The 13,283-nt window shown below is 53.8% G+C and overlaps 2 protein-coding genes across 14 annotated transcripts in view; both read left to right on the plus strand.

The window, feature by feature from the left end:
- Nucleotides 1-12,139, plus strand: part of MYO18A (myosin XVIIIA) — a 123,775-nt gene extending 111,636 nt beyond the window's left edge. For 7 of the 13 annotated variants that reach the window (XM_030799392.1, XM_030799391.1, XM_030799395.1 and 4 more), the window contains 4 exons: nt 32-76; nt 3,255-3,377; nt 4,689-5,956; nt 10,746-10,828. In XM_030799392.1, the coding sequence (XP_030655252.1) occupies nt 32-76; nt 3,255-3,377; nt 4,689-5,952 (1,432 nt within the window). In that variant the 3' untranslated portion in view covers nt 5,953-5,956; nt 10,746-10,828. Of the gene's footprint in view, nt 1-31; nt 77-3,254; nt 3,378-4,688; nt 5,957-10,745 lie in introns of all 13 variants that reach the window. The other 6 variants (XM_030799401.1, XM_030799404.1, XM_030799399.1 and 3 more) reach the window with 5 other exon arrangements.
- Nucleotides 10,904-12,141, plus strand: TIAF1 (TGFB1-induced anti-apoptotic factor 1). Its single transcript, XM_012503495.2, is given in 2 exon segments — nt 10,904-11,608; nt 11,611-12,141. Coding segments are annotated over 2 exon segments (351 nt in total). The 5' UTR covers nt 10,904-11,451; the 3' UTR covers nt 11,805-12,141.
- Nucleotides 12,142-13,283: the final 1,142 nt, after the last annotated feature.

A 13,283-nucleotide genomic window follows, 5' to 3' on the forward strand; every position in this document is an offset into this window, starting at 1 on the left:
CCCTTGCCCACCGTTTTCCTTCTATTTCCAGTTTACAGGACATGGTGACAAAGTATCAGAAAAGAAAGAATAAACAGTGAGGACTGGAGCGCATGTGCTCTCTGCCTGTCCTCGCGGGTGTCTAACCACCCTAACACTGGCTCCCACCCCGGGGCCGCTGCACGCAGCATGTGGATACAGCCTCCCCGCAGTCCCACCTCACTGGTCTCTAACGCTAACACGCTGACTCTATCCTCGGGGGAGGCAGGGAGCAGGCAATGAGGTGTGCTCCCCAGAAGGCTGGGGCTGGCCCGTGCACCCTCGGTGGGCAGGATCGGGGGGCTCCTGCAGAAAGGAAAGTGCAGCCTATTTGAGAAGTTTACCTTCCTGAGCTCCAGCACGTTCCTCCCTCAAAAACCAAGTGTGGCCACCTCCCTGGCCTATTTCTCTGGGGGGCAAAGTCTGTTTGGGCTGGATCTGTCCACATCCTTGGGCTCCTTGGGAGCCTGAGCTGCCTGAAAGAAGCGGGCGTGTTTCATCTTTAAAGGTCCACCACCTTCTCTTGGCAGACAAGGGTAGAAGGTGAGGGGCCTCTCCCAGTTTCTTGTTTAGAGAAAGCATTCAGGCAGCTAATCATGGGCTGCTCGCCGTGGCGGGGGAAGAGAACACAGCCAGATGTGTTTACTTTACTCCCTGCGGTACCGTGGGCAGAGGGAGGCCCCAGCGGGCACTTGTGCTGGTGCTGTCGGGTGGCGGGAAGCCCAGGAAATCCAGTCCTCTCTTTTCCCGCTTTCTGGGTGGGAGCTGGACAGCGGATGCAGATGCGCAGGCCTTCAGGCAGAGTGGGCTGATCCTCCATCAAGTTCGACAGGGTTGTTTTTTGGCGGTCGTTTTTTTAGCATGGCATTGGGTTTCTTCCCCCACTCTCTCTTGCCTGATGGGCCTCCTCCCCTGGCCAGGATGGGCTGGTGGCAGCACACAGGACTCAGTGAGAGCTAATGATAAATGTAATAGTGTGTAACAGTGATAGAGGGCCGCCGGAGCCTGGTTGTCACACACAATTAATATCCCCCGCCGTTCTGTCTCCGTTTGTTTGTTCCCCCGCGATTCGGCTCCCAGTTAACTAATAGCACATGAGCCCGGACATAAATTGTATTTGACGTGAGGTTTAATTCTGACCATTTAAAATTTCAACTGCCCCTGAGCCTGCCTGCCCCTGGAGTTTGTTTACGGGCCTGATTATTTAAGGAAAAGAACGTCTTCTAGATGCTTGCAACTAAAGGGAAGGCAAGGGCAGGCAGGCCAGCTTTGCAACCCATCCACTGTTCTGAATGTAAGGAGGAAAATTCATATTCTGGGCCCACAACTGTCTGTCCCCTGTGTGTTTCAACCCCATCATCCTTCGGTGGCAAGAGCTTCAAGGGCTGATAAAATGCTCATTTAAGATCATATTCTAAACCACTGCCAGGCAGGCACACACACAGGTGCACCGCGCATGCACACACACTCACACACACTGGTGCGTGCACCCACCACACTGGTGCATCCTCACATAGACGCATGGGGACGTGCAGCTCTAACCAGGTTGTGGCTGATGGCAGAGAGGTGGTGTGGCTCCTTCCTCAGCAGCTCTGGGCCCCAGCTGCAAGTTATTGAGCCCAGCGCACTAAGGCAGGCAGAGAAATAATGTTTCGATTTACTTAGAGATACAGTTGTTATTGCCATAACCTTAATGAAAGCAGTAAACAGCACGGTATTAAGGGAGATTTATACAGAAACGCTTTTAACATGTAGACATAGATTTTGCGATGCATACAGCACCTCCTTTCTAAAGGCAATCAATATGGTTATGAACGGTGGTGATAAATTATAGGCTGTGAAGCTAGAGAGGGAGGTTTTTTGCACAGGTGTATAAATCAGGTGGTATTGGCGTTCCATGGGGCCCATGCACCACAGTAAATCTGCCAGGCTCGGACGGGCACAGGGCTTGCATTAGCAGTTTCGAGGTTGTCTGCTAAACTCCTGTTTACCCGGGGCATCAGCCAGCCTCGTCTTTAATTCTGTATTTGATGGAAGCCCATAAAATATGCCTCTTTATTCCCCTCTCTATGAGCTGGGCTCTCTCGTGGCCCCCAGAACAGTCTGCTGGTTTTGTGTGTGTGTGCACATGTATGCACACTTGCCTGTGTGGCTATTTATTTAAGAACATAATTCAGGAATGGAGCCATTCCTGTTGACACAGAGGAAAGGAAATTTATATCAAGGAGAAACCCTAGCCTATCCATAGCAGGGCAACTTGGTGAGCAGACGTTCTGCAGAATTTTAGAAAAAATCTTACTCAGAAGCTATCTCCAAGCCCAGCTGCTTCGTGAGGGGGTGGCCATGACTCCAGCCTCAGAATTGGACTCCTTTGGGCTTTCTTGCAAGTGCTAAGGTCAGCTCTGCCAGATGAAGCACTTGTGAGCACGGGCTGGGGGCTACCTGAGGACGGAAGAGGAGATCTTGAGCGACAGGGCTCTGGTCTGGGACTTTCTGAGCCCAACTGGGTCTCCAGGGACAATTTAGATACTGAAACTGTTGCTAGTCCTCTGGAAATGCCGATGCCCCCCGCCCCTTTTCCTTTCTCTGTCTCTTAAGAGCCAGAGAAGCCACAGGGTGGATCTGGGATGTGGCCTGGGCCTCCTTAACCTAGAGCCCAGGTTGGTGCTGCCATCCACTAAGGAGACCTCCAGGTTCAAGCTAACTCCAAATCCTATGAAGCCCTTCTCTTCTGCTCTGTGGCTGGCAGCCCAGCTCTTGTAACAAAGGCATGGAAATTGACAGCAGCTATAGCCACAATCTGAGGAATGGCAGACAAGAAACAGCAGAGTAGGCCTCAGGGAGTCACTGAAGGACCCAGGGCTCCTCTTTTTAGCTCAAAGCCATTTAGCTAAAATTGATGAGTGGATGGTCTTTAAGTCATTCTCCTTCGATTGGTCAGCTGAACAGTGGCCTGTCACAGATAACTGGCTTGGGAGCTGCCTCCATGCTCCTGAGGGTCTTCTTGGTGGTTGTCACACAGTGTGGCTGCTGAGTGGGGACAGGCTCCTTGTGAATGGTGTGCTCTGTCTAACCTCTCTCATTCCCCCCCCCACCCCGCTGACTCACCGACGCGCATGCTGCCCACATCCCCCCTGCCTAAGACACTCACTGCATCCCCATCTGCTCCCCTCGTGGGCAGCAGGTGCCCATCCCTTGCCTGGCCTTGCCTACCTTTCTGCTCCTCATCCCTACAGTGAGGGAGACTCGGATGTGGACTCGGAGCTGGAGGACCGTGTCGACGGGGTCAAGTCCTGGTTGTCAAAAAACAAGGGACCTTCCAAGGCAGCTTCTGATGATGGCAGCTTAAAGAGTTCCAGGTGAGCATATGGCCTTGAGCTGGGAGGAAAAGCCACCTTGTGCCACAAGGAATGGACAAGTAGCGCCTGGATCCCATGAGGGCAGGCCTGCCTCTTGCCTGGCATTTGTGACTGCGGCCCGGGCATGCTCCTGGCATGTGCATGGGCACAGGAGGTTTCTTCTTAGCCAGGGCTGCGTCGCCGTTATTTTTTCCAGGGAATATTTTCCCATTAGGCTCCAGGCTTTGGTTTGATGTAAGTTAAATGTCACCTCCACTTATTCATTCAACAAATGTTGATCAAGCTTCCTGATAGTTCAGACCCTTGGAATCAAAACCGGGATGGGGCACAGGGGACTCTTGATCCCACAGCCCTGTCCAGCTCTGGATCTCTGACATCTTACTGTGAATAACAGCAGAAGAGGCACCAGTTCCAGTGATTCTTGACCCAGTTACAGGCACATTTCTGTCTTTTTCTGCCCATTCTCTCCTTCCTCTAATCTCTTCACTGTCCCCACTTCTTTCCTCCTAATACCCATCCACTGGGGGAATGTGCTCCCCTGTTTTCTAGCCAGTCATAGTCCTCCGATCATACAGACAGCTACCCCTGGAATCCAGAGCTTCCCCTTCCCCATCTCTTTCCTACTGGCCAGTGTGGCAGCAGGGAGAAAGAACAGCCCTCGCCCCCCCCACCGCCCCACAAAGCCATATCTCTGCTCCCCCCACAACATAGAATCCCAGCCCCCAACTCAAGCCCATCCTGATCCTCCAGGAGACACCCTTCCTCATCATCTCCCAGAGACAGCAGGTAGACTGGGTAGAAAAAGTAACATCTCTCCCTCCCTTCTCCAGCTCCCCCAGGGCCCCTTCCCCAAGCCTGGCCCCTCACCAGAAGCACCCAGCAGCCCCCTCTAATTGGTTTAATTTATTCGGCCAAACAACATTTTGTTATTGCAGATAATGCCGGCTTCCCCGCCCCACTGCCGTGGTTCACCACGGCGTGGCACGAGGCTCCAGGTAGTTGACAATGAAATAAATTGAACTAAACGTTTAGAGGGGAAAAGTGATGAAATAGAACAATAGTCTAATTTATATGACATTCTCCATGAAGCTATTTTCACTGATGCAAATTATTTTGCTTCATTTCCTCCGACGCTCTCACCACCACTTTGCCAGGGCTGCTGCCGTTTTCTCCTCCTTTCGCCTCCCTCCCCCTGTGTCTTTATTCTCTGGGTTTAATACTTGTTCCTCTCTCTCTCTCAACCTCCCTCTCTCCCTGCTGCCCTCATCCACGGCTGGCTCTCGCATCCTCCCTCGGAACGGCCCTCCACAGCCTCTCTAAGGAGGCCCCGGGGGTGGAGGAGAGGCCGTCCTCCGTGGTGAGCTCCCTAAGCTATCGGAAGCGGCTCACCCTGAAGGACTCCATCGGGGGCACCGGGGACGCGGATTCGCTCTTCACCTCCCTGAGCGAGCGGGCAGCCTCCCCCGAGAGGCCCCCTAGGAAGGCCCATGTCGGCCCCAGGGAGGAGCCAGGCCCAGGCAGGAAGTCCGAGGAGCCGGAGGAGTGCGGCTCCGCCCTCTCGGGGACCGGGGGGCGCGCTGGCCGGGGGCCGCAGAAGCGGTGGGACTCCGACTTCAGCCGGGCCTCCACCGTCTCTGCACCGGCCAGCCGGGCCTCCTCGGCCACGCGGCGGGGCTCTGGCGAGGACAGGGCTGGCTCTTCCCTGAGCTTCTCGCTGTCGGGCTCGCCCGGTTCCCGCCGCAGCACCTCCCGGCTCGACAGCCTCTCCAGGACGCTCAGCCCTTCCCTGAGCCGGGCCTCTGGCCGAGGCCGGGAGAGCCCTGATTCTCGCCTGTCCCTGGGCCGGAGCTGCATAGAGGAGTGGGATGATGGAGCCAGTGTGGCCCTGAGCGAGGCCTGCTCGCAGTACAGCCACCCGTCGCTGGCCCGCAGTCTGTCGGTGCCACCCCGGCCACGCAGCTCTGCTTCAGCCGTGGATGAGCCTCCCACCTCCAGCGTCCGCTCCGTCAGCCGTCACTCCTACCTGGACCCAGACCTGGAGGCTGCCATCAACGAGGTCTTGAGCTACAAGCCTGTTCCATTCCAGCGGAGCAGCCTGGAGCCCGACTCCGACGAGGATGACAGGAAGAGCATCCAAAGTGCCCGCAGCGCGCAACTGGACCCCCCGGAGCGAGCTGCTAGCATCCGCCGCTCCGCCTCTGCTGCTGATGTGTCCCGGTCCCGCAGCGGCCGGAAGAGCCGGAGCCGGCGAAGGAGCAGAAGGAGCAGCTCCAGCTCCAGCTCCAGCTCTGAAGCTTCCTCGGAGCACAAGAGGCGGAAGAAGGGGCGCTCTCGGAAGAGCAAGAAGTCCAAGTCAAGAAGAAAGAGAACGGAGACGGAGTCTGAGTCCTCCTCGTCGTCATCCAGCGGCTCGACCGTCTCCAGCCACAGCCGCTCCAGTGTGAAGAAGGGCCCAGCTGCAGAAAGTGAAGAAACTGGGCAGACACACCGGCCGTCGAGGAAGGAGGAAAAGAAGCGCAAGAAAGAGGTGGACAGCCTGATGATGCGGTACCTGTACCGGCCGGAGAGCGACTAGCGCAGTAGGTGGCACCTGGCCTGGGTTCAGCATGGCGTGTCGCACCCGGTGTGAACTAACGTGCTCCCTGTCCCTCAGGCCGCCACCCTAGGGCCCACCCGCACTCCTCTTGGGCATGCCTGGGCTCGGAGAGCCTCCTGGCTGCCTTAATGAGCAGGGGCCAGCCAAGCTGGTCAGTCATCCTGAGCCCTGAGCCCTGTCAGCTGAACTCGCTGGTGATGTCATAGCTCCCACTTACAAGTCCTGACCCTGAACCAGGGACTGTCCTTCATACCTTCCACACTTTGGTCACTTATCTCTCACGGTAACTCCGTAACAAAAGTCTGATTAGCCCTGTTTCATAGAAGATGAAGCTGAGGCTTGGAGAGGTTAAGTCACTTGCCATGTGGTCACGCACAGCTGAGAAGGGTTGTTGCCAGGGTCTGAATGGGGTCTGCCCAACTCCAGCACTCTTGCCCTTACCCACTCCTCCACGCAGCCAGTGCAGAGCACTTCAGCAACATGTTTGTTGTGTGTGCCCAGCAGCACCCATTTAGGAGCTTTCGTTCATGGCCCCCAACAGGCTGGGGCCAGGAAAGGTCCCAAGCTGATACCCCAGCTGTGGTTGGTGCACATCAGTGGCCCTAAGCTATTATTGGGCCTTTTGCTTAGCTCTCCCTCCCCTACCCCGCCCCCACAAAGCTACCTTCCTCTCTGGCATAGATCTCAAGCCTAGGAGTACAAGGCTCCCAGGGCTACAGCCCACACGGCGCCACACCCTACAGCAGACCCAGGAGATGCCTGACTCGCTCCCCAGCCCTCCCACCAAAGGCCCACACATGGGCATCACCTCGGTTCTACTCATCTTGTAAAGTTCTAATGAATAGAAATTAGCAGCTACTGAGTGACAGCCTCCTCCTGGCTCTCCTGCCTCCCCCAGCTCTTCTCCCTGTGGGGAGGGAGATCTAGCAGTTAGGCCCTTTATGCCCACACCCCCACCATGGAAGAAGGGCAGAGCCTGACTCATTGGAATCCCATTGTTGCCAGTTTCCCTGGTGGGCGGTGACATTTTAGATCACCCTGCTTATGTGAAGCTGTTTTTGTCATGCTGCCCTCCCAGGGCAAGCTTGCTGCTTCCCAGGAGGTATGTCCCCTGAGTGCAGCCCCCTGGGGCACAGACATTTGTCTCCCAGATGCATGAACTAACACACCTGTCGCATGCTTGTGCTGTGGAGTGGCTGGACACCTAGGCTGACTTTGAATGGATTATACCAAACGGACTGATGTAAGACCTTTTAAGGAATGGAGCAAGTGGAATGGCTCAGCCCTGCTCTGTCACTTCCCCCATGCAGCAGATGGTTACTGGGTGCTCTGGGAGGAACAGGAAGCATCTCTGTTGTACTAAGGAACCAGTGTTGGCTCCACAGTAAGACAAGAGTCAGCCGAGCGTGGTTATTCACACCTGTAATCCCAGCACTTTGGGAGGCTGAGGCAGATGGATCACTTGAGGTCAGGAGTTGAGACCAGCCTGGCCAAGATGGTGAAACCCCGTCTTTACTAAAAATACAAAAATTAGCCGGGCGTGGTGGCGCATGCCTATAGTCCCAGCTACTTGGGAGGCAGAGGCAGGAGAATCGCTTGAACCCGGGAGGCTTGGAGGTTGCAATGAACCGAGATCGCACCACTGCATTCTAGCCTGGGCGACAGAGCCAGACTCCATCTCAAAAAAAAAAAAAAGAGTCAAAATATTTGATCAGGCATCTCAGCCTTCCTCTTAGCAGCCCTGCTAAGTGCCCCACACCCCTAGGGCAGGAAGTCAGCTGATGGACCCAGGAGAGAAGTTTGGAAAGCAAAGAGGGCCAGGCCTTTTTGCACACTGCGCCTCTACCCCCAGATGGACATGGGCCTAAAGCTGGGCCATCCCACACTGGCAACTGGCAGATTTCAGATCCCAATGCCCTCAGCCCACCATCACCCTTGACCCCACAACCAGCAATAACAAAAAGACCAAAAGCCTGTTTCTTCCACCAGCCACCAGCGCAGTTCCTCTTTTCCACCAGGAAAGCTGGAGTAGTCCTGATGCCATATATACCATCCCCTCCAAGGAGGATTGGATTCACTGTTGGTAGAGTGGCACCAAGCCAGAACCTAGCCAACCAACACGGAGCCACAGGGAGAAGGCCAGGGGAGGGAGGACCTCGGTGGCACTCAGCATCAACTGGCTTTGGGGCGGGGGCATGGGATGGAGCAGTCACTTAGCTTCCCATCTGGTGATAAGGACCAGCAAGAATTTGCAACAGGAGCGCAGCTTCTGTAGCAAAGTCAAGGGGAGGGGAGCTGCCGCCCTGGGCTTGCCTGGCAGGAATTAGCTTATGTACCAAATTGTTTGTGACAGCACTGAGCAGGAGACACCGGCTTGTGGGGAGGAAGACTTTTTTAAACAATTTGGTTAAAATGTTCAAATTGCCAGCCCTGACTCTTGCCCTGGAGAGGAAGGCAGCGGCCTGCTGTTGACTCCCTGATGGCTGGAGCAGTGGAAGCCACTAAGAATGGCTAAAGGTCACCCAAGCTACAGGCAAGGGCAATCTCGTGGGTCCGCAGCCCAAGGCAGAGAGAGACATGGAGTTTACCACCTCCCCGGCAGCTTCTGCCACTGCCCAGCGTCTTGATGAAACAGTATGGAAACCCGGCTGTCATTTATCCAGGTGTCTGCCTAGCAGGCACAGGAATGTGGGCTTGGGGACTGGAGCCCCCACCTTAAAAAGAGGTGAGGCAATGGAAAGGACCAGAGGGGCCCTGATTCAGCAATTTAAAGCGCCTCTGAGCTCACCAGCAGCACCTCATTTGCATCTGGATTCCAGCCCTGGCATCTGCCTGGCCCCCCTCTGCTCACAAAGTAACCCCACTGTCTTTCCACAAAGCCAGGCACTCCTTAGCCTAACGGCAGACCCTAGCCCTGAGTGCCCAGAAATTCTATGTAAAAAATGAGAACCAAACCAGGCTCCCACTAATTTAGAATTCAAACAACCCCAAAGCTCAAATAACCCCAATTTTTTTCTATATTGCATAGTCATCAGTGAGCTTTATAATTTTGTCCTAGAAACCCCCCAGAGTCCTTAAGTGCCTTTGGCCTATCAAAGTAAGACTCATTTATGTTCAGTCTAGTTTGTATTAAATGTGTTTTGTGCTATCCTGATTCCTTTAAAAATGGTAATTCACTCATGAGAAATACGATAACTATTAACCAGACTGCCCCATTCCTGAACCATTTTGCATAATTGAACATGTATTCTATCAGTCTTTTCCTTTCCCCCAGGGATAGAGACCGACCTCTCTTTACATAACCCCTGGGCACTCGCCCAAGCCAGCAGGAGAATTCAGGTTTGGTCTTTTTTTTTTTTTTTTTTTAATCTCAGGTCATCCAATCGAGTGGCAGGGTGAAGTCATCCAAAGTCTTTGAGGTCTAAGAGTCCCAGATTCAAGTTTACATACTGGCTGTGTGGCCTTGGGGAAGATCCTTTCATCTCTTTGGACCGGCTTCCTCGTAATATTTCATAGGGTTATTGTGAAGAGTAAGATAGCCTATCTCACACACCTAGGCCGTGTCTTACACATAGGAGTACTCAGTGACCAAATCTTGCCCTCTGCATCTGTCACTGCCACCTTGGGAAAAGCTAAGAAGGTGGTTCTTTCTGCAGAACGTTGACCTTCCTCTTTTGGTTTGGGGATAGAACTTTAAAAGGGCTAGTAAACAAAGGTCCCTTTTCAGCTTAAGTCAGAATTGTAGGCAGCAGGGAACATGGAACTCCTGCTTGCCCAAGTTGAAACTCTAGGATCTGGAGGCAGGGCTGCAGCTCCAGGGACCACGCTGAGTGTGGGGCACCAGTAGGAGAGGAGCCACACTGGGCTGTGTTTTCTCCAGTGGTGTTGAAACGAGAGTGCACTTGAACTGACGGAGGCAGTGGAGGCAGGAGGAGTAGGGGAAAGGTGGCCCCAAGGCTTTGGGAGAAAGAAAAGAGAAGGTGAATGGAGCTGTGAGATGAGGTCCCCTCTTCCCTATTCAGTGCCATGATCCTGCTTCATCCGGGGTAAGAGGCCTCTTCACATCTGGGATAGCTGGAGGCCTCCAGAGCCAGTGGCCTGATGAAGACTCTGAGTTATGTTATTGTACAAGAAAGGGGCTTTTCCCCTTGGGCCACCCTGAAACAGGTCTTCCCAGCCTCTGCTTCCTGAGCCTCCATTTCTTGTTAGTAGATGATGGCATGGTCAAAGGTAAAAATTCTCACAGGCCTCAGGGAGCCATCATTAGGGGAAAGGGTTCAGATCTGGGAGTATTTGGCAGGGAAAGTGCCTCCTTCTCAGAAGGCATCTTTTTAGGAATCACTCGCCTAAGAGAGCCCCTACCCTAGACAAGTTGTAATCACCAGACCTGCAGTCTCCAGGCCAATGTGGTTCATGGACTGCCTGCTCCAGAGCCTTCTGGGGAAGGACTGAAAATGCAGAATTGCCGGGTTGTACCCAAGAGCCAGCGATTCAAGGTTTCTAAGAGGAAGGGCCCAGGAGCCTGCATCAGGTTCTTATACACGCTCGAGTCCAAGACTCACTGCTCTCAGCATCCCTTTCCTCGGAGCTTTAAAAGCTTCCAGAGTCTCCTTCCTCTTACCACTTTGTAAGCCAAGGAAGGTTTTTACTTAACAATGTTTGGCTTTTGGGGAGAGCTCTGACGCAGCTTTGTGGGCCTCCAGAACCAAAGGCGTGGGTGCTTAATGGTAGGAGTGTCATTTGTCCCTAACCTTATTCCTCTGTCCCTGCAGCCCCACCAGCTACTGGAAGTCCCTTGCCCCTGATCGGTCAGATGATGAGCACGACCCTCTCGACAACACCTCCAGACCCCGATACTCCCACAGCTATCTGAGTGACAGCGACACAGAGGCCAAGCTGACGGAGACCAGTGCATAGCCCAGGGGAGTGGTTCGCAGCCCTCTCACCCCACGGCCTGTGGCTGCCTGGGCATCTCTCCCAGGAAGTGCTGGGGCACCGGTCTCCCCCACGCGACTGCTGATCTGCATGGGAAACACCCTGACCTTCTTCTGTCAGGGGGACTTTCCAGGCTATGGGTGTCTGGTGTCTCCACGTGGAAGAGGTGGGGGAAAGAGGAGTTTCTGAAGAGAACTTTTTGCTCCTCTCTGTCTCAAAATGCCAGACTCTTGGCTTCTACCCTGGGTACAGGGGGGGAAGTGGCAGGTGGCCTGGCACTGCATGGAGCCAGCACTTTGACCTCCCTCTCAGCTCTCTGCTCAGGGACGGTGGACAGGTTGCCTACTGGGACACTCTAGGTTGCTGGGTCCATGGGGAGGATTGGGGGAGGAGAAGCAGTGCCTTCCCTCTCGTGTGGGGTGGGGGCTCTCTCTTCTTGGTGCCTGCTGTCTTTCTACTTTTTAATTTAAATACCCAACCTCTCCAACACAGCTGCATCCCTGAGAGTGGGAGGGGCTGCAGTGGTAGCTGGGGCTCCCAAGAATGACGGGAATGTCATCTCCATCTTCACCCTTCAGAGAGCAGTCCTTTCTCTGTGCAGCTGGAGACGCTGGTGAGGAGAGCCGGGTCCAGGTTCTTAAGAATGAGGTGGGGAGGGGCTCTCCGGTGCTGCTGGGCTGGGTTGAGCAAGCCTACGAAGACGTGTGTGTGGACCATCCGCACCTCCAGCCCCCACCCCACGCTCTTTGTCTCAGCATGTTATGTGCAATGACCTATTTAAGATAAACCCATTCCAACTACAGCAGTTCAGGGCTGATCCAAGCCCTGCCTCCCTCCTGCTCTGTCCAGGTGGTCTGGACCATAAACTCAACTTGAGAGGGAAGGCTTGGGGTTGAGGGCTTATGATCAGAAAAAATGAAGATGGAAGTTTTGGCCGGTGCTCATTAGACATGAGTCCTCACTCTGTGTCCTGAGCCCGTGTCATTCTTCTTCCAACCTTCCTGCCCCCACACACTTATCCCAGACACAACACCATGTGGTCTGGAGGTCCCAGTCCCCACCCTAAAAAGGTTATCCCTGAGAACTCCACCAGACTTGGGAGCCCAAGGGCAGTGCCTGGTGCTGCTCCCATCTGCCGCCCCCCCTTCTCTCCTGCAATTGGTTTGTACTCACTGGGCTGTGCTCTCCCTTGTTTACCCGATGTATGGAAATAAAGGCCCTTTTCCTCCTGGCTGCGCCAGTTTTCCTGCCTATTCCTTCAGGCTCAGGTAAAGTCCAGATTGGTCCTGGGGGTGGTGGGCAGAGGCAGGATTCTGATGGGGACCGCGAGGGCGTCACCCTGGTCTCTGGCCTGCTCCCCAAAGTGTCAGACCAGTGCCACTTAAAGAGCCTCGGCAGTTCATTTTGGGGCAGGCAGAGGTAGTGGGATGAGGGGATTGGCCGAGGAAGACACAAGCCCCACCTTTTATGTGAAGAGCCTAGGGACTGTGATTCAGGTTAGCAAGGGTAGCAGAGACTGCAAGCCTCATCCTCCCTGGCCTCCACAAGGGAATGTTGAGGTCCCTCTGATTGTTAAATCTCACCAATTACAGAGATTTCTCTTCTCTTCTCTTCTCTTCTCTTCTCTTCTCTTCTCTTCTCTTCTCTTCTCTTCTCTTCTTCTCTTCTCTTCTCTCTTCCTCATTCCCTCCCTCCCTCTCCCTCTCCCTCTCTCTCTCTTTCTTTCTTTCATTATCTTTCTTTTTGGATTCAAGCCCTTCTCATTAGAACATTTTTTAAAAGCTTAATTTTAGCCATTTTAAAGGTGACTTTTTGATCAAAACTTGGCAGAACTAGCTCGGGCCCACAGGGCAACGTGAATAGGTTGGGAATGCTGTCTCTGCCCTGCTCAGTCCCTGTCTTCATGCCCCACTCCATGCTTTGTTCCTTCATTGACAGCTAAGAGGCAGCTCATGCAGAAAGGCAAGAAACAAATGACACCCCTCCTCCTCTTCTACCTTCTACCTTCTCATTCTGTAATGTGGCCAGTTATAATCCCTGAATGAATAAAGTAGTTTGGACAGATTGGTGGGAAAAGATAGCAAACAGTCCAAGTGCTGAGGCTCTGGTAATGTCAGCCATCCAGAAAGAGTCCAAAAGGGAAGAAGGGAGAAAAGTCTCCCCCAAAATGGATGGGACAGAGTGTGAAGTGGATCTATCTCGAATGGAGACTGCCCCCTCCATTGCCCCACGATAGAACAGAGAAGAGGATGGAGACAATAGTAAAAGGGAAGTTACTTCTTTTCTTTTGGAGACAGAGTCTTGCTATGTCGCCCAAGCTGGAATGCAGTGGCATGATCTCAGCTCACTGCAACCTCTACCTCCCGAGGTTCAAG

The sequence above is a fragment of the Nomascus leucogenys genome, chromosome 19, assembly GCF_006542625.1.
Source record: "Nomascus leucogenys isolate Asia chromosome 19, Asia_NLE_v1, whole genome shotgun sequence".
Classification (NCBI taxonomy): domain Eukaryota; kingdom Metazoa; phylum Chordata; class Mammalia; order Primates; family Hylobatidae; genus Nomascus; species Nomascus leucogenys.